At 39.5% G+C, this 26,155-nt stretch overlaps 1 protein-coding gene and 1 pseudogene across 2 annotated transcripts in view; one reads left to right on the forward strand and one right to left on the reverse strand.

Moving 5' to 3' along the window:
• Positions 1-306: 306 nt before the first annotated feature.
• The window catches only part of CDC42BPG (CDC42 binding protein kinase gamma), a 115,397-nt gene continuing 89,548 nt past the window's right edge, over positions 307-26,155 (forward strand). For both annotated transcript variants that reach the window (XM_063438262.1, XM_063438263.1), the window contains exon 1: positions 307-1,617. In XM_063438262.1, coding sequence (XP_063294332.1) covers positions 1,440-1,617 — 178 coding nt within the window. In that variant the 5' untranslated portion in view covers positions 307-1,439. The remainder of the gene's footprint in view (positions 1,618-26,155) is intronic.
• LOC134579029 (cell division cycle-associated protein 7-like) lies at positions 14,202-15,313 on the reverse strand (annotated as a pseudogene).

Here is a 26,155-nt window from a genome sequence, read left to right on the forward strand (position 1 = left end):
ATATTTTGCACTACAATTATGTATTTAGTGAATAAACCCCAGAACGCATGCACTGAGGATAGACAGTTCTGAAACATTGCATAGTTCTATAAAGTTCTCTATTTATCAACACTTACTTGCCATTAAATCTCCAATAATATTCAGTGCAGGGGATTTTAACAAACCCTTTGGAATATCATTGGCTGCTGGAGCTGTCAATCCTCTGTAGGAGTACCTGGCCTGGTTAAGCTTCAGGTGTGCTGTAGGGGGCGTGTTGCAAGTCCCCACGCCCTGTTTCCAGGTTCAGGCGTGGTTTGTGCAGCTGGAGGAAGACTGGGAGCTGATTGCAACAACTTCAGGAAGCTGGGCAACCTAAGCTAAGCGATTTTTAACCTAAAAAGTTAAAAGAAACAAAAACTGATCTTCATGTTTAGCTAGGTGGGATTTTAAATTTGCACACACAGTGTACCTACTATAGAGTTAGGAGACATGATCTGCTTTAGGCAAAGGGTATAAGTCTATTTACTTTGACACTCATACACAGAAACCATTGCACTGCTTGTATCGACCTGCACTTTGACGAGGTGAGTGTGGTGTGTGTGACATTTTTATAAGATCAGGTATGTGACTGTCTTCCTGAGTGAAAGTCTAGCTGGCTGTTAAACACACAGCACTTTGCTGCATTGTATCAGGGAGATAGTGCAATCACACTTTGCCCATGTTCTATCAGATTGTGTAAGTGATACTTTGTGTTTCTTACAATAGAATGCTGCTAACTTGTGTCAGTGTTGCAGTCTGTGTGCACAGGGCTTTGTGTGAACATGGCTGTTTATAACACCTGGATTATATGTGTGGGTGATCAGGTGAATGTGTGGTTATACCACTGTAAAAGATTGGATGTCAGTAACAAGCAAGGGGCAGTGAAAACTGTATCTGTTCAAGGGTGTATCTGATTGTGAGTGTGTTGTTTGAGTGTAATTGGCCGTCACATTGCACCATAGTTGCTCACACACTAGCATCAGAACTTAACTTGCAAGACAGATCATTCATACCATCTAGGCAAAAAAGGGAAAAATTGTATCTTTCCGAAAAGATTGCTACCAATGAAAAATGCCACCTGATATTTAGTTAACATTTCCTGGATACTTGCACTAAAGGGACATTGCAAATTTATCGAGGAATACACCAAACTCTCCAATTTCTAACCATCTGTACTCCGATACTATTGAGACCATATACATTGAATGTGGTGTAGATGGTGGTTGGATTGACCAAATGTCAGGATTTTTTTAAAAACTTGGAGGAATATTCATTTGACGTTCCCTGTCACTGTGGTGTGATCTCAATAGAACTTTGAAGATATTGACTGGAAGCAGACTATAGTGACTCGTTAACATTGGATAGACTGGTTTTCCTTGTGTTCTGGGGTGCTTGCATGTTAGGAAAGAAGAGCCTCCAAGATGTCGGTTGAGAAGAGACTGAAAGACTTGGAGGACATGATTTTAAGAGGACCTCAGGTGTTTAATGAAGGCACCCTCAGTGTGGAGACTCTTCTAGATGTCCTCCTCTGCCTTTGTCAGGAATGTAACACTGCACCTCTACGACGGGATAAAAACGTTGCAGAATTCTTGGCCTGGGGTAAGAAAATGCTAATTTAACTTCCCATCACTATTGAATTTGCCATGTAATGCATGTATTCTTCATTTATCATTTTAAGGTTTTTAAACTGTTGCCTATTTATCAACATTAATCAGCGCAGTTTTTTTCACTGTTTCATTTTTTTCAAGTTTATCAATGACCTTACCATTTAGACATGGACAAGCCCCCAACATTAATTACCAGCCATTATTGATATCCATTTATTACCTTGTCCTTTGATCGAAATCTAAAAAACGACTCATGGGTTTTACTAAATAATGAAGTAGAACAAATTCAACTGATTTCATATTTATTTTTAGAGGAGATCTCTTAAAACTAAACAATTTTATTACTGCTACAGTGGGCCAAATGTGTTCTGTGATTTAAAAATCTTTTCATATTTTGTCTGAACTTTCTGACAATTTCTAATGTCTGAGTGTTGTCAAAAATGTCCTAATGTTGGCTTGTGATTATAATGCGGAAAGTTAAATTTAAAGGATGTGGGTAATATAAATATATACCCACACTGAATTTAATGTTTGTCCATTTTTTTTAAGACTGAGCAGTGTGAATTTGAACATTCTTACACAATTAGCCCTAGGGTTTTAAGGAATACCAAACTGGTTTAGACAAAACGTTAGTGACAGAAATAGAACAGGTAAAAATAAAACCTTTTAACAAAATTAGTGGTTCATTTTTATGTGTTGCAACACAGTCTTCTTTTAATGCATTACTTGAACCCCTATGTTAAAATCAAAGAACAAGAAATGTAAGGGATCCCCTTTGATGGGTTGTAGAGTCCTAGGTAGCCAGCAGATTTGTATCTATTATTCCCATATTCCTTGTGACGCAGAGTGATCTAGATAAGTAACATTAGATCCCTGGTTATGTTGACCTGTTTCATTTTTCTCCGTTACTAATATAGCATTCATAGTCATTGGAAGAAGAGAGATCATTGCCATCTGTTGCACAGATCCCACCAGGGTCAGAATGCTATAACTATTAAGGCAGACCTTTTGTCACTTGTGTCTTGTGCACTTATGGTTCCAGAAGTGATGGCTTAGGGTCCCCCCAATAGTTGCATGTAGAGCCTAGGATTTTCCATCATTGTTTAATTTCATACATAGCACGAAGTAATGGCAGGCTATATGTGGCTTAGGTGTCAATGTGATATAATATGCCAAAGATCATAATAGTTAAAATATCCCTAACAAAAGATATATATAATTGAATTATTTGCTGAAATGAAGATGTGACAAGCCTAGTTAAGTTCTAACTGTACAATTTAATATTCTTATGTTGTTTTTTTTTTTTTTTTTTTTTTATACTGATGTTTTGTGCATCTCCAGTACAAAAAAAATCACATTTTTAATTGCTAAGGGATTCACACAAATTAAAATGGTTTTATAGATTAATACGCTGGTAGACAGAGAGTTAATTTGGAGCATTATCAATGTTTACATAATATTTTGACATGTGCTCATGTGCTTTATTTTCTTGCACTGTTAAGCATGTACAAGTATCAGCTCTTTAATATAACGTGCAGAGTGATGTTAGTCTCTCAACAAATGCCAATTTTACTCCTTTATAAACCCCTAAGGGTTTATATACTACACTGTTGATGATCAATTTAATGCCAAATTTTCAAACTTTAGACCTTCATAAAAAATGTTGTTAAAATTTGGCTTTATTTTGGCTTAGATTTCCCAGTTTCAATGTTAATGCATCACGATGCATTGTTTCGACTACATGGTTAGCTTCCGCCTTACTTCCAGGTGTTTTACGTCCGATAACAAGAGTAGAGACACTGCCACATCATAGGGCTACCCTTAAAATGGAACATACATGGAGGTTTGTCTTATTGCACCAGTGATCTAGTGACCATAACCATCTCTAATTACAGTTAGAAGCAGCAGGGAGCTATTGGCTAAAGAGAGAAATTAAATATTCTGGCTACATAATTTCTGGGGCATTGAGTGCCATTGCTATTCTGGTAGCATTCGCGCTCTACATTTGGAGCTTATTGAATATTGTGTTGCACTTTACAAGAGGTGTCCAAGCTTTATATTTTACAGGACCATTTGTGCACCAATATATTTTAAAGGGACACTATATAGTCACCAAAACCACTGCAACTTAATGTACTGGTTCTCGAGTCTATAGCATGTCACTGAAGGCTCAGCACTGTAAATGCTGCAATTTCCAAAAAAATGTAGTGTTTACATTACTTCCTAGTAATGCCTCTAGGTGCCGTCACTCTGACCAAGCCACTATAGGTACTTCCAGGCCGTGAGGCGACTTTTGCGCTATGCATTGTCACCGTCCAGAGTCACCCAAAACACAATAGGAAAGCTTTCCTAAGGAGAAATCCTAATGTGAGCGCCGTTATTGGGTCTCCCCTGACGAAGGTGGACTCTAGCCTGCACCCGAGAAACATCAGCGCTAGACCGAGGTAAGGGGGGGAGCACTTTAGTGACCGGAAAATAACTTTTTCTTTTACATGTGAAATTCCCTTTAGTAAATAATTCGGCTCAGTCCATAGCATATCAGGAGCGATGTTACTGACATTACTTTTGTCCTAAAGCCAATCAATGTCTTCTTAGCTGTTCCCTTTCCCTGAGCACTGCATTGACATACTGTACAGATAAGGAAAAGAAAATGATTGGGTGTGATCTCAATGATCTCTCATTGGCTGAGCTGCACTATTTACGTTCCAATCAAGAATACTTTTTATTTATTTATATTTTGTGAAAAAGAAGAGTGGTGTCAAAGGAGGCCGGGTTCTGCTGTGAAAAGCATTTTTTTTTATTTTCTTTTTCTAAAGAGATTTGATAAGCACTTCCTTAATATAAGGCCAGAATCTACTAAATTAACTCGTTTTTTTGGATACACAGTGTTCCTTTCAACCACTAAATATTCGCTGCTATTCAATGAGGCTCTGTGTTGCTTACACTAAGCATTTCCGAACTTTACTCTTCAACTATTTCCTGCCAGATATTTATTTTAGTCCAAAAACAGCGGGAGGGTCCTGGTTAGACACGTGCATGATGTTAATTATGCTTAATGCAAAGCAATACTTGGCAGCAATATGGACCAATTTTCCTTTGATATTTGCATGAGATACTCCTTTAATTGATACAGTGTGGCATGTTTACAGTTACTCCCGACTAGTAAAAACAAATATTGTTCCTTTGTGACGTTTCAGTTAACCTGTGGGGTATATCAAAGCCACCGAGAGGGTGTGACATGGAGATGATGTGACATCCCTGTCACCCTACCTGTCCCCACACCACAAGTCCCTTTTTATAGATGTCTCTGAAATTCTCATGGTTCAGACTGGTTTGTCTAGATTTCCAACTATGTCATATTGTCTTTGTCACCCTTGTTGGTGTCACACTAAAGGGGAGGAATTTAAAGCTCTTGTCTGACACTTTCTTTTTGTTTTGCATGTATATTTTAGTTTGTCTCCAGTGTCATAGATTACATTATCACTTAAGAACAGATTCTTTGTATTAAGACATTTCACACCTCTTGTTTTAACTCTTAAATTCCATATATATTGTTGACCAATATCTTTTATTGAGGTGGGAGAGGGGGGACTTTAGTTGTGTGATTATCTGTCTGTCTAGTGCAAGGATAGGCAACCTTCGGTACTAAAGATGTTTTGGACTACATCTCCCATAATGCTCTTACACCAATAATGCTGGCAAAACATCTGAAGTGCCGAAGGTTGCCTATGCCTAGTCTAGTGTATTATGTCGATTCTTATTGAAATCATTTCCCTTTTTTAATACTTTTTTGAAAGCAAGATCTTCTCATTAGGAAACTTAGAAACAAACCAGTTTGACATATTGTAGAGTTTATCCATCCTAATCGTCTAACATGAAAAATGCATTAAGCAAAATAATGTGATTTAATTTTGAGAGCAAGGTAAGATCGACAAGAATATGTACACATTAATATTAGCCCAGATACAGGGGGAACTGCATGAATCATGCTGTCACTGGAATGGTCTTTAATTAAGAGTCAGGGTACGCTAACAGTTACTCGTGAAGCTCATTTGTCGTCGTCCCCTTCTTGTAATGCAAGTGTTAAGCCAAACAACACAAGATTCTATCATGTTTGGAGTCCCACTTACATCTGTGTGACTGAATGTGAAAGTTGATTATCTGCAACTATATCTAGGGATTAGGGCTTATTCCTTACCTGTTTTCCTAGCTATTGTTAAAGGAATAGCAGTTGTATCCATTATATTATTTTTAGGCCCAAGCAAACTGAGCTTTTCATCGTATGCAAGGCGACATCGGAGCGGGGCTGCAAACACGAACATAACCTTCAGCCACCGGACAGTTCTGTAAATGTTAAGAGGATTGTGCTAGTCACGCAGCTTAATGATAGACTTTGGTGGGATTGCCACACTGGCATCCACAGACCGGACAGGGCTATTCATTGAAAGGGACATAACAACTTGTTCTCAACCTATCAGTAGAACTGCATTCACAAAACAGAGAATAGCTTCTTCCTGCCTCCCTTCAAACTCAATTCTCTTGTCTCAAAGTCTCTCTCATCCATCCTGTACATTAGACTCCTACAAACTTTTATCTATAAACCTATCTCATTCGCCATCCCTCCTTCATAACCCAGTGTAATCATCCTTTAGAACGTCTTCCTTCAAAGAGCTAAACCACCCTTACACCGACCTATGGAACATCCCTTCAAACTCCCTTTTCTATTCTTCACAATTGCTCATTTATACTTCTACATAGAAAACTATCTTCCATACTGCTCAACCCAAAAACGTACTCATCATTTCTCTTGTAAAATAAAAACTTTCTTTCCTTTTATCCTGACCTCTTACTCATTCTGTTCGCTGGAAAACTCTCCCCTCCACACATTCTACTAAGCTGTTTTCATGGTAAACTCTTCTTTTTAAAACTCTACCTGTTCTTTACTGCATTAGAGTTTACAGAATTAAAAAAAAAAAAAAAAAAAAAAAAAGGCCAATATGAAATGTAAATGAACCATATCGCCCTATTTTAACATGAATGCCTTCTTTTCAGTGGGACTACCCCTCAATTATTTTGCCAGTTGATTTACATACTGCAGACAATTTGATGGGAACCAGCAGTCACAAGGAGGGAGGCAGGGGGTGGTACATACCACAGGACCCCATTTTGTCTATACCCAAATCAGTTATTTGTAAATTTGAGTCTATAATAAGGAGATGTCACAGTTTTTAGCTAATTCTCAGGGCTCAACTGGATTTAATGACTATATTTTTTTTCTGTCCCTTTAGGCGTGCATTTATTTGACTTCATATATTTTAAAGGGTTATTATGATCCTTCTGTGTAATATGCCTTATTGCACACTATGAATTCGATCATTTCCCCCCCCCCCCCCAAATTTGCAGTATAACCTACCTGGAATCCAGCGCAGGGTTAAGCTCCTGGCACTGACTTCCAAAGTCATAGGCTGCGCACAGTCCAAGCACAGGCTTGTCATAGAGAAGCATGTGATTTGACCCATTTACCGGCTCAGAAAGCAAGGTCAATGAGGGAGGGTTATACCCAGTCTTGTTACAGAGGGAGGGGAGAGTTGGCTTTCTCTTGCAGGCACTCTGCCGGCAAGGGGAAGACTTTTTTACTTCTGTTTCTAGAGAGCTGTGCGCACTGACTACAGATGTAAAATATGCACAGACCTGACATTAAGCCGCCTGGATCACAGTTCTGGACTGCCTAAGTCATGTCTGATGGGGGATGCAACTAGCCCCAGCACACAATTACAAATAACTCTGTATGTACTATGTTTCAAGCTGAACTGCACTACACATACATACTCCTACCACCATGACTACTTCAAATCACTGAAGTGTTCTTGGTGGTCGGAGTAACCCTTTAATTTTTGCTGTAGGCCACTTCTTTTAACCCCTTGAGGACACATGACGTGTGTGACATGTCATGATTCCCTTTTATTCCAGAACTGAAGTTTGGTCCTTAAGGGGTTAAACCATAAATCCGAACGGCAAACCATAGCATGTACATTCTACCCTCTAATTGCACATTCACGTACTATCCACTGCGTATACTCAACATTTACATCCTGCAGACACACTCACATGTAACTGTTTTCGTGTATTCTAAAAAAGTGTTTTCTGCATTTCTATCGGTTGTTTGTGTTGATTTCGTTTTTTTTCTTAGATTTTTGTTTTGTTTTTTCTTTAGGTTGAATTAGGTTAAAAGTAAGGAGGTGTCATAAAACCCAGTGCCTGTAAAATGTAAATCTGGCTCTGGTAATCTCGGCAGTAATGGTGATAAACCTGATGTAATCCCTTATGAAAAATAGAGCACTTTGCATTTTCAGTTTTTGATCTTAATTGGAAACCATACACCCATAACTGTAATATGTTAAAGTGTCTGAAAGATGATAATCTGAAACAGAACCAGGGAGATAAATGATATAAATAAAAGCAGGGATTAATGGACCAAGCTTCTCTGATTCTAACTCTAACCTTTACTATTGCATTTGTTGTTGTGTTTTTTTTTTTTTTTTTTTTTTTTTTTTTTTTTTTACACACATCTCACTTCTTACTTATTTTTTATGAGAACACTGTGCTCTAGGTACTGAGCTTATTTTGTACCTGTGTGTCGGGACACACAAAATTCAATTCCGATTTCTTGGAATTGGGTGTATTAAACCATGACATGAAACCGTGCGTGAGAGAGAAACCTCTTAATTTTTATTATTTGATTTATAGAGCAAAATAATCCATAATACTGTTTTTTTTTTTATTTATTTTTTTATTACTATTTAAAATTTTCAAACATTTATTTTATTACACAGTCATAGAGATTTTAGGTTAAATTTTGGAAAATTATACTGGTTGTGTCACTGAAATTTTTTTATTTTTTTTAGTAGCATAGCAAAAACTCTGTCTCTACACATTTCGGAATAAAACACCTCAGCCATGAAGCAGTTAATTCAAATCCACCTTGAACCTCTGCCACTTAGTTAAGCTTTTAAAAATAGGACATTTGTTAAACTACATATTTAACAGGGCTTCACCTTCAAGAATGACCTGCTAGCTTGGAGTCCTACTTCACCGAGGTTGGAGTACTTTATCTGGAATGTTCTGGTCCATTTAAATTTTTTTCTTCTTTTTTGAATGTGTGGCATTCCAGACTTCATTGAGTTAAAACTGGTTTGCACATGGAATGCCAAATGTTTCTGTTCTGGTTCCCTAGTAACTCAGAAAAATAAAATGTGTAGGTTTCTGCCGTGTAAATGTGTTATTTTTTTTTTTCTCCCTTCCAGTGATCTGACCTAGCGTGTTTTTCTTGTTCAACATGTCCGTACAAAACCCAAGAGAATGTTTCATTTTGAAACAAACTTCATGAGGCTCTAATGAAAAATGTTTTGGATTTATGAACGAGTGAATTGTCCTATTTATTAGATGTTCAAAGTCTTTGGAATCCCATCCTCCCCACACCTCTAAAACAAGAAAACTAACAATAGTTTAAATAGCAGACTTAAAATGAACAAACGTTTTGTGTCAAATTGGCAGTCCCTATATACAAAAAAAGAAAATCTATTTCAGAACATAAAGATGTGTATTTAGATTTTATGTTATGTAGCAAAAAACTGATTTACTAAACTCTGAATTTTCGCAAATTAAATCTGTATTGTAAAAGAAGCAAAGTTGTGACTATGACCGAGTAGAATTTTTCCAGATCATATATATTTGCCTCCATTTATCCATTTGCGTTTTATTCACAAAAATGTGGAGTTAAGTGAATAACCAAGTAAGTCTCAGCTATCTTCCATTTTGGACTCTTTAGATTAGTCTCTGGAAATGACCCCAATAAATAAAACCTTGAAAAATACATGTAACATGTGATAACCTATTTTATTGTGCTGCTCAACTTTCTTTCAATCCCTTCACTACAGGAATTGTGTATACAAGATTACTTGGGGTACCCATACCCCAGAATCATGTAAACACCATTTTTAATAAAAGTGTGTGTGTGTGTGTGTGTGTGTGTGTGTGTGTGTATATGTGTATATATATGTATGTGTATATATATATATATATATATATATATATATATATATATATATACACACACACACACACATTTTTGCTCTGAGGAGACTGCTGAAGACAGGCACACAAGTTGCGTTACAACATGCAACACAACCTTGCCTTAAACACTGCGCACAAACCATACACACAAGCAGTCCCCATAGACAAATCACACCGCAATCAACTCCCCCACACACATGCTCACAGTCACCGATACAAGTGCGCAAAAAGGATACTCCCTGCCAGTCATGCCCTCCAGCACCTACACAGCTGGTCAAAAATAGGTTAATGCATGTGTAAGAGGATAATAGTATGTGAGGAAAATGTTCATTAATTTACAACACAGCTTTATTATCTGTAACTTCATTATTTAGTAGTAATAATAAAAAAAAGTCCAACCAAAACAAGTGTTTTTTGTTTACACTAATATCTGTGTATAGTGAAATTTAAAATATATATTTAAACATTTATTTCTAGGACACCCAAACGTCTCTGGTGGTGGTTTTTCATAAAAGGCTTGGCAGTAAATGGGCTAAATGTTATATTAATTTAGCAAATTACATCACAATTCATTTTTTTCCACTCACAGCCATGGCCCCCATTGCAATGTGTCTGGATCTCCCCTCATGCTCTCAGTATGCTGACCAAGATGGAAGCACTCCATCCAGAGAAGGGTTAAGATCCCACATGACCCTGGTCACTTTACAGGTGTAGTGCCCCCCTCTTCTTTCCTTACAGAAGAATGATGAATGGGGTCAAGCAAAATTGTGCTTCCAGGGACCCTGTCTAAGCTCTGGGCCCTACGAAGCCACTTAAGGTCAAATTATGATTAATCCTGCTCTGACTCCATTTCGGGGTAGAAATAAATAAAGCATTGCGGATTTCTACATTTTTCATGGCCCATAAAGTTCTCTACTGAAGCTCCAGGCTCATATATTGCAATAAACCTTTTTAATTTTGTATTTTTAAAAAAAAAAATTTGTTACTTGCTGCTACTCTGAAATGCTGAGTGCTATACTAGTGTGTGACCGAAGAAGCAAATATACCTTCATTGGTACAGCCAAGCATCATGGAAAACACTCTGCAGGTTCAAAAGCCAGGCATCCATTTAGCTTACCTTGTTCCTCTTTTCTAGAAGGTCGGAATATGTCTGCACAAGATGCAGATCCTCCCTTTAGTGTTGAACTCAATGGAGGAGTCACTTAATGTGCAATGTCTGAATAAATGAATGGTGATATCCTGCACATGTGATTGTAGTAATATGGGATTGCATTCATTTAATTCTTGTCATCTTGTCAGATTTCTTTTGATATAACAAAACCAATGTCTGTGATGTGAGTGCAGGGGTAAAGGTAGAGTGGTGGTGGGGCCATTAGATGGCATATGAGAGATCCATAAACACACATGGTGTTTAGTTAATGTTTGCTCCCACTCAATAGATTCTTGCTATGATGGTTCAAAACTTGACTTGTGCCTATTTTTAAAGGAACACTATCCAATTTGGAATACAAAACTTTATTTGTAATGCTATAGTGTCCCTCTGCCTCTGTGACCCCCTCACCCAGGGATTAAAGGGTCAGAAATCTTTTGTCCACTTGACGTGGTCCCTTGGCGCTGAATCCACGCTTTTCTTATGAGGATTTTGAGGATGCTGGACGTCGTCACGACATCCAATGCCATTTAATGGAGTTAAACTTTGTGGTGGGGGGGAATGCAGGATGTGTCTTTGGTGGCTCTCTAGAAGATGGCCACTAGAGGTTGTCTTAACCATGCAATGTTTACAAGACAGGGGCACAATGAGATGAAGTGATCTGGGTGCCAATAGTGTTCCTTTAATAGTTGAGCATATTCTTTTGTTTGCAAATTTTGTCCACCACATAAAATAAAATACATGTTATGTTTAACTGACAATAGCATTCTGCAAACAGAAAAGATTAACTTTTATATTAGTAATCCTTGCATTTCACAAACGGTAACTTTAAAATTGGACTAATTAAACACTTCATATAAATAAAATTAGGGTAAAAAAAAGCCACATTTCTGAAAGTGGCTCTGTCATGTTTTTGTATTCTGAATACCTGTAATATTATATCTTTTTAATTCTTTCTATGAATCATGTCTCACTAATGTATCTATTTTCAAGCTATTGCTCTATTAAGATAGAAATTGTTATCTAATGGTCTTTTGTTCTAAATATTCATGATTAGTCTGTTTTTTTTTTTTTTTTTTTTTTTTATTTGGCTTACAAATATGGACCCACAAATGGAAACTGATGCCTACGGAAGATCTTGCAAGATGTCAAGTTGACTTGCCTTATTCAGAAGATTTCATTTGTAGTCTAGAAATGAAATCCGAGAAACTTGATACCAATCTTTGTCTTAAATATTTTGATTCGTATTTTTTGCAACTTTGTAATCTTTGTGGGTCTTATCGTCCTTCATCACACACGATCATGGCAAAAAACATGGCAATCCATAATTAATTCATTAATTCCTTTGACTAGCGTGATCAGGAAATGTACTGTTTACATTACAGTGTAAAATACTTTACATTTTTAGTTATTTAAAAAAAAATCACAAACAACCACTGTTAAGATTTAAACTCTGCAGGAACCGCCATTATCTAAACAACTTGAATATTATATGCCTTTTATATATCATTCTGCAGAAAAACCATAACCAGCTGTAAGTAGTTTTTCCTTTTTAATTATGTAGTCTGAAAATAGATTACGAACAAAACCTTTAGAAAAACAGTATGCATTTAGCTTTGATCAGAGCTTCTCCTGGAAGAAGGCTGTCTTTGTAGCAGACATTTCATCAAAAAGTAAAAATAAAGGAAGAGGTTTAAATGTTGCACAAACCAACAGTGAGGGTAGTAAGTGTTAAAAAACATTACTTTGTTATTAACATGTTTATCCAAGTTTTATATAAATGCAATCTTCCCCTTCTAGGCCCCAAACATTTGCATGCAAAATATCAAAATGCGTTTGTGCGAACTCCTCTGAGATCACAACGGAATAAAAATTTGCATTGTTTTATACGCAGTTAGGGCACAAGCAACTTGAAGTAACAATTACAGTCTGGGGAGGGGGGGAGATGCGAAGTATAAATTGAAAGTGAACCCACAACCTTTAGATCAACAAAGCACGGAGAGTCCAAAGTATGTCAGTGTTGCACCTGCATTTCCCAGAATGCCTCAACATTGCACAAAAAAACAAACAAACAAGTGTTAGGAGGCAAGTCTTTAGAAACTAGAGAAATACCATGTTCAATGCAAGACAGGTTATTAGTATCCTAAAACTGGTAACTAGAACAAATGATATCTCAGACCCAAAAAAATAATAAAAATAAATATTTAAGTACCATGGTAGGGATCAGAAAATATTTCCAACCAGATTAATGGTTATTTAAAGGGATATAGGTATTGGTTTTCCTGGCACTAGTAGTGCCCCCATCCCCAGTGCTGGGTCAGGCTCCACCTACTCTCCTCGCCCGCCGACTGAGACCTAATGCGCATGTGCAGCAATGCCACGCATGCGCATTAGGCTTCACCATAGGAAGCATTATTCAATGCTTTCCTATGGGGGTTTTGGCTACGCTGAGGTCCTCACATAGCTTGAGGACATCCAGCATCATACAACACTCTTTTTGTGTTCCAAGAACACTGAAGTCCCTCTAGTTGTTGTCTGATAGACAGCTACTAGAGGAGGACCTAACCTTGCAAGGTAATCATTGCAGTTTATGAAAACTGCAATAATTACACTTGCAGGGTTAAAGGTAGTGGGTGTTGGCATCCAGACCACTCCAATAAGCAGAAGTGGTCTGGGTGCCTGGAGTGTCCCTTTAAAAGGTTAACTCATTTTGAGCAGATTAGTCAGAACTCTACAAATGTGTATTTGTATACAATGTTTTATGTTACATTTTCTACAAGCAAAACAGATTTACATATATAAAATATTTACATTCTGCTTTTTAATTGGCATTCCCAGTTAGGCTTGCTAACCATTACAAATACCCCATCTTTAGATAAGGTGCATTACAAAAACATAAAGGGTATATATTCATTTCAAAATAGAGGATACAAAGTGGAGTAACCAAAAAACAGTTTTAACCAAAGACTTGTGCATTGGGATGAACAGCAATTCAGTCAACAATTGGGCGACTCAGCAGTTTACCAGAAGGATCACCAGATGACCAAATCAAAAAAGTCCTGAATTGCATGAGGACACAATTCTTCCATGTGATTCAGTCATTTTAACGAATAATTGTTAATATGAATAACATTAATTGCATTTGCAACCAAGTGTATATGATCAGTTACTAATCTGGTCTATTATTCACTACCCTAATTTGGTATCTTTAAATATGGCAAACATAAGAATATCAAATTAGGGAGCCATCAACTGAAGAGAAAAAGAAAAGCCCTTTAACTGAATATTCGAAATACCATTCTGTCACAGTGTACCGATGTTAAAACATCAATATGTTAAACATCAATAAAAAAAAGCGTATTTCAAGAGTTTGAATGAACAATATTTTTAAATATTTAGTCTTCCTTTTCAAGTTCACATTTCAAGCTTTTTAAATAGGCATGGACATTGTCAAATCCATGGTATTTGGCAAGATAAACCAGTACACCAGTAGCACAGCGACCATTGCGCTGTCTACAGAAACTACAATTGCAAATTCCTCTGCATGGTGGACAGAGCCACTCTGGATCTAGTAACGCATTTCTCACATCCTCTCCATAGCGATTTTTTTTTTTTTTTTTTTTTTAAACATGGGCCACAGAACTGTCCTCTCACTCCTTCACACTCTGGATTTCGACAGTTTGTTTTAGTGTCTGTAGTCTTTTGATGACATGTTGAGCCCGTTGATCTATTGTACACCTTCTCCCTGACATTGAAGCAGATGTGACGAAGCTCTTCCTCTGTGATTTCTTCTACAGGTCGTACAACATGGGGTATAGACATACTTGGGCGGCTCCTCCTCGGCACATAAGTTTCATCCTCCAAATCATCATACATTCTCCTCCTCTTCACTAAATAGTAGGGGTCATCATCCTCTTCATCTAGAGATGGGCTTGGTGGTCCATCAATAAGAGATCTTGATCTTGTGTAAGGTCTTTAAAAAAAAAAAAAAAAACCAATACAGCTTCCGAATGAATCTAAAATGGATGCTGTCCAGGAGGTGGGAGGGTCTGCTGCTGATTGGCTGGAATGTGTCTTCTGACTGTGAGGTACAGGGTCAAAGTTTACTCAATGATTACGAATAGGGGGCGGACTGAACAGAGCACAAGCTATGTTCGCCAGGAACTATTCGCAAGCGAACTATTCGGGACATCTCTATTACAGATTCAAGTCAAATACTCATGAAGTAAAATCTGACAACAGATTCAGGTAGAATTTATCTAAAGACCGTGACTTGCCTAAAGTCAACATTTTCACAGATATTGCTTATGAATTTTGGAATAAATGTCAACACATGACTAATAATGAGTCATAAGGATCTAATTTAAAAGTTCATAGTACACACCTCATAGTGTACACCCACACAAACATAAAGCCAGGTAAGGAAATCTTACCTCATAATAGGTGAAGTCTGATGCTTTACCATGTCCTTTGTTGTTGGCTTGTTTGTGTGTAAAATCAGTCAACATTGTGCTATCCTACTCAGTCCCCCTCTCTATCCCTTTAGCTCCCTTCTATTTCTCATAATCCTAGTTTTTGTAACCATTTTGGTCACTTTCATGATCCATTGGAAAAAGTGTGTGTGCACAGGCCATAGAGAAAGGACAAACCAATATTAACTTTTTGATTGTCCCTTCCAAAGCGTTGGTGATTGTAGAAGACCCTAGATTTTGTATTAATATCTTGAGATATTTGGCATAAAGCCATAAACACTCACTGTACTGCAGGTTATATTTGCCATTGCACAGTTATGGCATATTGGTTGATCGTGTGTACCCACCATAACTTTCTTAATGTCTACAACAGTGGGGGAATTTATGTTCTGGTCTATATTGCAATAAAATGGTAAATACTCCGTAATGGGGTAAGAAACATTTTAATGACAACTTCTCCTGCGTGGATTTAAAGGGACGCAATTACATGTTCAGTGTATTGATAAATGTATTTTACGGCGTTTCTTATTGAACGCCATCATTTTTATAATAATAATGCAGTGATGGCAATTTTGCAAATGTAAAATTTTTTTTATTTTGTGTCCAATCAGTTGAACACAGGAGCAGCATGTAGATGTTAGGATTGAACACACCGCTAAAGCTCTCAAAGGCAAAATGACTGTAGATCAGGAGAGTGTGTGAAATCGGAAGAAAACGCACTTCCTCTCCAGCACCACACAGACCATAGCGCACACAGCAAGTTTTCCAAAACCTACAGATAGGCACTACGATTATTACGAACACTCCAATTCTTGATGGTGACTTATTCGAACCCACCACACTTCCCTTCAAGCATAATTCCCAAAAATGTCTCTTGCAAAGGTTTTGTCAAAATGGCCGCTGTTATCTCTGCTCTTGGGCAGTACTGCATATTAATAAATCCTTTCTGGTGCAGGTCAGTAAGATAAGAAAACCCTTCTCCAGGACTACTAAGACCATATAGTACACAATAAGTCCCCCCAACACATACAGATTAGACACTAGTGATTATTACTGACACAATAGTTTTCTGCAATTAAATTATCAAAAAATTACATTATCAAAATAAGCAAATTTGCTTTTACCGAAAAAATTCCATTTTCCATGTAGAATTCCTGCATTTAGCTAGATTCAATTTGCTATGCCATCCTTTTACTGGTGCTTCTTAAAGGAATACTTGAGGCATAAAAGCAATGTTTGTTTCTGGAAGCAGATTCAGTGTATATGCCCGGGCAATCTCACCAATCCCATTATCTGCCACTTGGGAGTTAAATCACTTTTTGTTTGTTTATACAGTCCTAGCCACACATCCCCTGTGTCTCCCCGGTGACTCCCACAGTCTGATTTTGAAGAAAAAAAAATTCATTTTCAATCGGGGTTTAACTTGTTTTAGACTTTTGTTTTCATTATATTTTTTTTCTCCTGCTCTGTAAATTGAACTTAAATCACACACAGGAGGCTATTAACAAATCAGGAGATAAGAAATTATTATTAAACAGACTGTGCTATACAGGAACCTAAAATGTCATCTAGGTTCCTTTTCAGGAAGTGTTTAGGAAGACTGTGTAAGTCACATGCAGGGAGGTGTGACTGGTGCTACATAAACAAAGTGATTTAACTCCTAAATGACAGAGAATTGAGCAGTGGGGACATGATCCATACACTAAACAGCTTCATTAAGCTAAAGCTGTTTTGGTGTCCTGTTAAGAAACCACTGAACACCTGGTGACTTATTTTTTAATTTTTTTTTTTTGAAGCAAAGTTTCAGAAAATAAGCATAGATCACCCAGGGTGCAGTGAAGGTAAAATTAATACAAAAAGGTCATATTTTGTCATATTTTAAAGTCCAATTTTTCATGTATCTTTTTTGAATCTAATGCTACTTGCCTGTGACGGGTTCTCAAACCCAGGAGCAGCTAAAAGATCGGTCTAAAAGATCGGTCTCCTCCAGCTGAGAATAACTAGGTCTCTTGCAATGCTTTGCAGCTGGGGGTCTACCATCTATCTGGTCATCCCTTACCTAGTCTTCCCAAGTTCCTTGGTAGAGAAGTAATATATCCTGTTATCTCCTAATTCTGTTTAATCTATAGACATTCTTAATAAACCAACTAAAAACAAGATCCTTCGCAGAACTAATGAAGTTCTTCACTTACCATATTTGTCCATCTCGAATAAAAATCTATTCACAGCAACCCTTCACACTCTGTCTTTAAGCCAGTTTTCAATTTTGAACAATATCATTTTCAAATCATCCAAACAGAGGCATTTCACTGTAAGACCTTTATCCTCTGATTTTACTCACTTGTTTGGCATTTACATAATTGAATGACAATTGAGAATTGCCATCGTCACTTGCGTTGTCTGTTTTCACGTGATGACCCATTTTCTTTTAAATGAATATCAAAGATTTTGGCAATTTAATGCCACAATCCAGTTCTGTCAGAACACCACATATATACCGGAAGAAGAGTAAATAACATTTTCCTTCTTTCCACTTTCACATTCTTTATTCAGTGGCAGAAAAAGGCAGCTTATAACAATGATGGACACCGAGCCAATTATGATCTCAGTCTTAGGATAGAAGTGTAGATTTCTGCACAAAATATCTATTTATTTGTTAAAGATAATGGAAATTAGACTTGAGCATGGGCGAAAAATGCTGTTCATCTTAGAATTTTTTAAATTGTATTTTTAATATATAAAACAGCTGAACCAAATTTCATCAAATCATTATTTCTTTTTTTCCCCATAATTTTAATTTCAGGTGTTTAGTACAAGTTCCTTAAATTGGTACTCCTATGTGCATTTTCCATATTGAAGGGGGTACCAAATTATGGAGCTGTTTAGTAGTCCTGTCCAAATCAACGAATGACCAAATTGCTTCAATCATGAGATTCGGGATTCAGTTGAGTCGGACATTTGGCGATTTGGTTGTTATTCGGACGAATAGCAGTATGTCTCGTTGAACATTTTATTTTAAATCCTTAAAGGAAAAGATGTTCTGGCCATAACAGGCACCATTTTAATCTGAATGTATAGATGAGTTTAAATAGTCTAAATATGGAATAAAACAAAAAGGGGGGGGGAAATGAACGAAAACCAACACATAGAATGAGATTTGTCTTTTTGGTTTTATAACTCTCAGATCTTCACAAATGTCTCCAATATGTTTACAGGACACACAGATGCAGCCATACCTAGAAAACCTGTTTTCATAATTAATCTTTAACAATGTATATGGGTAAATAAAGGGTTAACTGTACAAGAAAGGGAAGCAAATGCATTCTCCTGCACTCTCCAAAGAATGCAGGTACAAATGCTATACGGAAACAGTCAGCAATGTTAATGTTATGACTGTAGCAAAATGATGACACTGATTGTCTTCAATGTGATAAGTCCACATAGATGTGGCATAGACTTTATGTGAAATTCGGGATCTATTTTCAAAAGTAGCAATTTTTTCATACACCGTTGATGCATTTAGCATAAGAAATCCACGAAGAGGTTCAAAAACTCTGTTCGTGTAACAGTATTATGCATTGTACAAGAGATTGTGTTGAGCTTTACACTACATTTGCATGGTTTTATTCAACCCCTTTATGTGAACAATCCACTTCATTTGCAAGAGAAATATGTGGAAAGTGCACAGGAAAAATAAACGTAGTCATACTCTTGTGATGGTTATTGCAAGGCACGGCAAAACTCTCTCTAAATTTCACTTGTGTGAAAAGCACATGACAAGTTTTGCATGATTCGAGTTTGGCTTCAGATTCTGGATTAGGCCAAGTGTTTATTGTTGATTACTCCAATACAGCGTGATGAAGGCCAGGTGCATAATCAGAACAAAGAAAGTTAAAGGGACATGCCATTGCCCAAATAAAATGTTTTTTGAGTAGATAAACTAAACATACCGTATATACTGGAGTATAAGCCAACCCGAATATAAGCCGAGGCCCCTAATTTTACCCCAATAAACTGGGAAAACTTATTGACTCGAGTATAAGACTAGGGTGGGAAATGCAGCAGCTACTGGTAAATTTCTAAATAAAATTAGATCCTAAAAAAATTATATTAATTGAATATTTATTTACAGTGTGTGTGTATGAGTGCTGTGTGTGTGTGTGTGTTGCAGAGCCTTGGTGGGGGGTGGGCAATTTTATTATAATTTTTTATTATTTAAATTTTTTTTATTTTTAATTTAATTTAATTAATATTTTGTATTTTATTTTATTTTTTTGGTCCCCTCTCCCTGCTTGATACATGGCAGGGAGGGGGGCTCTCACTCTCTGGTGGTCCAGTGGATGGGCACTGTGTAGGAGGGGGGCTGGCAGAGAGTGTTTACTTACCTCTCCTGCAGCTCCTGTCGGCTCCCTCCTCCTCCGCGCTGGTCCGGTCAGCTCCCCTGTCAGCTCCCAGTGTAAGTCTTGCGGCCGCACTATGACCCCGCGGCTCTCGCGAGACTTACACTGGGAGCTGATAGGGGAGCTGACCGGACCGTCGCGGGGGAGGAGGGAGCTGACAGGAGCTGCAGGAGAGGTAAGTAAACGCTCTCTGCCAGCCCCCCTCCTACACAGCCCCCAGTCTGTATTATGCTTGCTATAGCTACAGATCTCTTACCTGCACCCCTTGCAAGTCCTGCCGTTTCCCCCCCCCCCCCCCCCCGGCACTGACTTTCAGTCTGTCTGGGTTTTTTTACTACAGGGAGAATTTAAAGTGAATTTGTATAGCCAGAGTAGTTAATTGAAAGCCTACCTGGCTCAGAATTTTTTTTTTTTTTTTTCAGTTCAGCTATTGTGACCCTAAATTTGAAATTCACTTTCATTTCACTTTGAATGCTCACTTTAGTGCATAACCCTGTATGTTCGGTAAATGATGAATCAGAGGATTCTCACACTTGGAGCCAGAGAGTCGGAAACGCAGAGGTATGAGCCCTGTCGGTGCGCAAGCACATTGAGTTTGGGGAAGCAGACAAGTGTACTCTAGCAGTCCGTGCCTGCTGCTTCCATTAACTCTCTGGAGCTAATGGAATCGGGATGATAACCTCCCTGGCTATGGCATGGAAGGGTTTCTGCAATTATTTCTAAAAGCGACGATTTAAAGTCGTAAATCTCTGCTGAAGTGCTTTATGTGTGTGGAGTGTTCATTTAAGCATGCTCCGTTTTGTTTACATGGTTTCCTCCTTAATCCCCAATCCCTGGTAAATAATCTGTGGATGCTCGGATTGTCAGATTCAACTGGTTTTCCAAGATACGCATGCAGTGTGGAAACACCTGAAAAGTGCTGTGCTGCGAGGGGTTAAACTTCTGAATGAAGGCAGGGGTGCAACTAGAATCACAGGGCCCTGGTGCAAGAATCAAAGAAGGACCTCCTTTATCACTCCTCCTTGCTCCCCCAAAGCAATATACCTGAGTGGGCCAAGTGGGATTTTGTGTGGGTCTTGGCTGAGTGTGATATGTATGTGTGGAGTTGGCAGAGTGTGATTGTAGTCAGGTTTGGCTGAGTGTGATGTGATTGGCCCTGCTTGGCTGACGCTAACATACTGCTGTCGGTGCATCCGATACTCCTCCAGCAGTGTCTGGGAGCAAGAGGACTGCTTCTCGCTCAGTCTATGGCATTAGACCCTGTATGCCACTGGACCACAAGTCTAATGTTGAGGGTTTTATTGAAATGCAGGGGAGGGGCCATATTTTTAAAGCTCTTTTATTTAAAACTATAAATGTCCTAGCCTTTATGCTAGCACAATGTACATATGGAATTTAATAGTTTATAATATACACTATAGCATACACATTTAATATTATGGGGCCCCTGTGACAGGCGTAATACTGAGGGCACGGTCACACTCATGACCTCAGCTACTCCTGCTGTTCCACCACTGAGTAAAGGGGATCCCAAAGTCCATTTTAACAAACTTGCCACCTGCAACATATGCTGCATACTACATGTGCTGCCCGTCAATCTGCTAATATGGCATGTATTCAAGAAAACCATAGCTGGTCTGGCAGTATGAGTGGGATAGTCCACTATAGACATAAGTGACTAACTAACTGTACTGATTTTGTGGCCATACACCGAAAGATGTATTCCTTTCAAACCTGTACACGTCTGATATGCAAACTTGTTAGAATCTATTCATGATGTATGGGTTTGGTAAAGCAATATAAATAACACATTGTCAGATTATTCTAAAACCCAAGGCGCACAGTCACTGTGATTTTATAGATGTTACAAAGTACCCTCTGTCTGCTACCTTTTGCTACTGTTTTGTTGCTATAAATCCACGAAAACCTTCCCCTGGTCATTCGTATACACGAATGACCGAGCACCCGACGTTTGGCGTGTGCTGCCTATTAACCACCCCGAAACTGCAATTTCACACTTATTAACCTCGTTTACCTCTGAAGTGCTGAATAAAATACCAAACAACCGGGGGCCGAGCCGACCGAGCTGCTGAATGGCCGCGTTCTAAAACTGCTCCGACCGCGCCAGACACGCATCCGACCTAATCGGGCTACAAAACTTAAAATGGGTCACCCAAAACGAGCGGCAACCTCGCAGCAAGCCTCCGGCAAGACCCCGTCGGGGAAATCGAGCGCCTTTACTAAATATTTCCGCGACCGGGCGGACAGCAATGCGGGCTCGATAGGCCCCAATATGGCGGCAGACTCCTCACCTCTCTGCATGTCTCCCAACGGACAGAGACCTGAAGGACATCCTGCGGAATTTGCCCTCAAAGCAGGACATTGCAAGTATGCTGACCCAGCTAGAGGCCTCAGTCCAGGCCAAAATGGATGCATTTAGTTCAGAAATTCGCCAAGTATCTGACAGGGTAGTCACCCTGGAAGATGACAGAGATACCATGCACACACAACTAAGCTCCTTGCGGGCAGGTGTGGAGCACCAAAACAGATACCTGTCCACACTCCATAGGTCTATTGACGACCTGGACAACAGGGGGCGCCGCAACAATCTGAGGATCCGGGGTCTCCCAGAAAATGAACAAGAAGATGTTTACCTGACATTAAATGAACTTTTCAACTTAATATTGGGTAAGCCCAGAGACAACCACATTTTACTAAATAGAGCTCACAGGGCACTGAAACCCAAAGGTATAGCGACTGACAAGCCCAGAGACGTCATCTGCAGACTCCACTACCATACCTGCAGAGAAGACATTCTACATACGCTAAAACAGACCTCACAACCTTTACTATTTCATGATGCTTGATTTACTCATAACATACCTGTTTGTATATAAGTAAATTGTTGTGTTTTTTGCTCCCACCTCCCAGTGACCAACCCCCCCCTCCTCCTCTCCTCTCCACGGGCATTCTTCATTCTTCATTGTGAGAGAAATTATTTTATTGGCACACTCACAAACATACCCAGACCTGATGGCCACAGTACAAATAGTCACCCTTAATACCCCTGAGAAGCGGTCCATAGCCCTCACAGAGTTGCACAAACTACGAGCTGACGTGGTCTTTCTACAAGAGACCCACTCTCAAGAGCAGGGTATACCCCTCAGGATTCTTCAGTAACTACAGTAATGCCAAGGCCAGGGGGGTGGCTATACTCTTTTCAGCACGCACCCCCTTCACGTACAAGGATCAAAAAACTGATGATGGGGGCAGGCTGCTCTTAGTAAAGGGCCAGATAGGCCAGACTACACTTATGTTTGCTAACTTATATCTGCCCAACCGACACCAAGGTAAGGACCTCAAGAAATACCTCCACATAATTAAACCTTTTTATGGAAGGCATGCTAATTATGGGTGGTGACCTAAATATGTCCCTAGACTCTACCCTTGACACGACCTCCCACTCCACACATTATCAGACCGCGGCAAGGAAACGGGTAACACACCTCCTTGACCAGGCTAGACTGTTTGATTGCTGGAGGGCTACACATCCCCAAGCTAGAGAATACTCTTTCTACTCCTCGGCCTCACGCTCATACTCCAGGATAGACATGATGTTCCTTCCCCAAGATCACTTGCATTTGGCCATCTCATGCACCTACGGCCCAATCACCTGGTCGAATCATGCACCCCTGTCTCTTGCCATACAAATCCCTACGCTTCCATTAACGTCCTTTCATTGGAAACTCAATGGCTTTCTCCTTAATGACTCCACCATCACAACACTAGTAGAAACCGCACTCACCAATTACTTCCGAGAAAACATGCTTTCAAACATCTCCCCCATGACCACTTGGGAAGCGCACAAATACGTCATAAGGGGGGAATTTCTAGCAATCGCGGCTACTCTCAAAAAACGGAGAACACAGAGAATATACACACTCACACGGGAAATTAGAACCCTTGAGCACTCCCATACCCGGGACTGCTCTCTACCGACCTATAACGCCCTCATAGCCAAACGCATAGAACTGACGCAATTACTGCAACAAAAAGCCAAGAAAAAGCTCTTAAACACTGGGCATTCCTACTATACAAAGGGTGGCAAATGTGGCAAACTTCTTGCCAATGCTCTACGACAGTCCAGGCAAAACACATACATCTCCAAAATCAAGACACAGACTGGCACTTTATCCCACACCCTCCTGGACATCATGGAAGCCTTTCAACACTTCTATACTAAACTTTACAATCTTAGGGACTCACCCCCGACACAACAGACATAACCAGGTTCCTCTCAACTAGGCTAAAAAACACAATCCCCGAAGCCATTGCCCGCTCCATAGACATGCACATAACCATCGAAGAATTAAAATGTGCGATAAAATCTACGCCACTAGGCAAAAGTCCCGGCCCTGACGGCCTAATACTACAAACAATTTACCACACTTCTGGCAGAACCATATCTACGGGCATTTAATGCTCTAACCCATTCGGCCCCACTCCTGGCATCCGCATTGGAAGCTCATATCACACTGCTACCAAAACCAGGTAAAGATCCAACTGATTGTGGCAGTTACCGCCTGATCTCGCTCATCAATGTAGACTTGAAAATATGCACAAATATTTAAGCCACGCGTCTACAACCTATCCTGCACTCCTTAATACAGCCAGATCAATCTGGTTTTGTCCCTGAACGCGAGGCCAAACATAACACAACAAAAATGCTAAATCACATCCACCTCTCCCAAACCACGCAAAGGCAGAGCCTACTGTTATCTATTGATGCTGAAAAAGCGTTTGATAGAGTAGACTCGACAATGTTGACCACCACCCTTCAGGCCATGGGTTTCGGCCCAAACTGGATGAAATGGATGGGAGCCATATACTCTAATCCAAGGGCAAAATTGAGAATAAACGGCCAACTGTTGTCACGTTCTGTTCCTGGTTGCGGATCATTCTGGTAATGGCTTCTGGTATCCAGTACTCCTTTTGCTATTCTTGTTTAATATTTCTTGGTTTTTGGTTTTCTATTCTGTGTCTGGTTTTCTTTATGCTGGGATTTCTGGGTTCATTCCTATAGTTCGTCCCTGGATTTCCCAGTCTCCAGGTTTCCTTTAAATGTTTGTTTTATGTGCCACACCCTTATGTTTCCAGCTTTCATTATGTGTTGGAGTTCCTGCAGGCAGCAGCTCAAAGCTTCTGTCTTTTCTTGCAGGTAAGTGCTATATATGTGTTCTTAATCTGTGGTTGTTTTAGCATACATTAGGCAGTGTAGGACCTGCCAGATATGGGGTACATTGGCGTTGTTGGCAGGCTTATGCAATGTATGATCATATAGTGTGACTAAACCCCCATGATTTCCATATGTAGTACTTAGTTATTTCTCCTCTTGTTTTGCCTATGTTATCTTGTCGTGTCTTAGTTTGTATATACCTGTCCATGTTCAGCCCTGTCCCGTCATGCCCATGTTTAGTTAATGTTCCCTTATGTATTGTGTCATGTTCTGGGTTTAGCTTCCTATCCTTCTCTGGTTCTGGGTTCTACTAGTTATGTCTTGTTTTCATGTTTGGTGCCTGTTCTAGCTTTGTCTTGTTTCTAGTACTGGATACACCCTTGTTGCAGAGCCTCCCTATACAGCTTCTGGGAGGTCTGCTTATTTCCTAGTTCCTTGGATCCGCAGAAGCTGAATCAGGGTTCTGGTTGTGGCTGCACAAACGCTGGTGCTCAACACCAGGGGGCGTGCGGTTACCCTGCACCAGACCCTGCTAATCCACCTCCACGCTGAAGACTCCCACTTAACATCAGGCATTATGGGTCCCGGTCCATGCCCCGCCACCTGGACACTGTGTCTGGGTTCCGGGCACCGGACTACCACCCTGACAACTGTCAGGTCCAGTACACATTAGAAATGGCATGAGACAGGGGTGCCCTCTCTCACCTTTACTCTTTATCCTCTCACTAGAACCCTTCCTGCAGGGAATACCACCACCTTTCACGGCTTTACGGTTCACCAACAGGAGTTCAAGGTCTCTGCGTTTGCGGATGACCTACTATTTTCCATCACCGACCCGCTCACCTCCCTACCACCGCTAATAGCTGAACTGACGACATATGCCAGACTATCCAACTTTAAGGTCAATTACACAAAGAGCGAGATCTTACCCCTTCAACTAGACAGACACACACAAAATATGCTCAAAGCCGCATACTCCTTCACATGGGCCAAGAGGTCCATCACTTTATTTAGGGGTCCATCTACCCAGACACCTGAAACATGCATATGATCTAAACTTTCTACCACTACTCACCGAGATATCAAAAGACCTCGTAGGCTGGCAGAGACCCGTCTTTAGCTGGCTATGTAGGATCAATATATTGAAGATGAATACATTGCCTAAAGTGTTATACCTCCTACAAACACTTCCCATTGCA

Source organism: Pelobates fuscus, chromosome 12 (genome assembly GCF_036172605.1).
Source record: "Pelobates fuscus isolate aPelFus1 chromosome 12, aPelFus1.pri, whole genome shotgun sequence".
Classification (NCBI taxonomy): domain Eukaryota; kingdom Metazoa; phylum Chordata; class Amphibia; order Anura; family Pelobatidae; genus Pelobates; species Pelobates fuscus.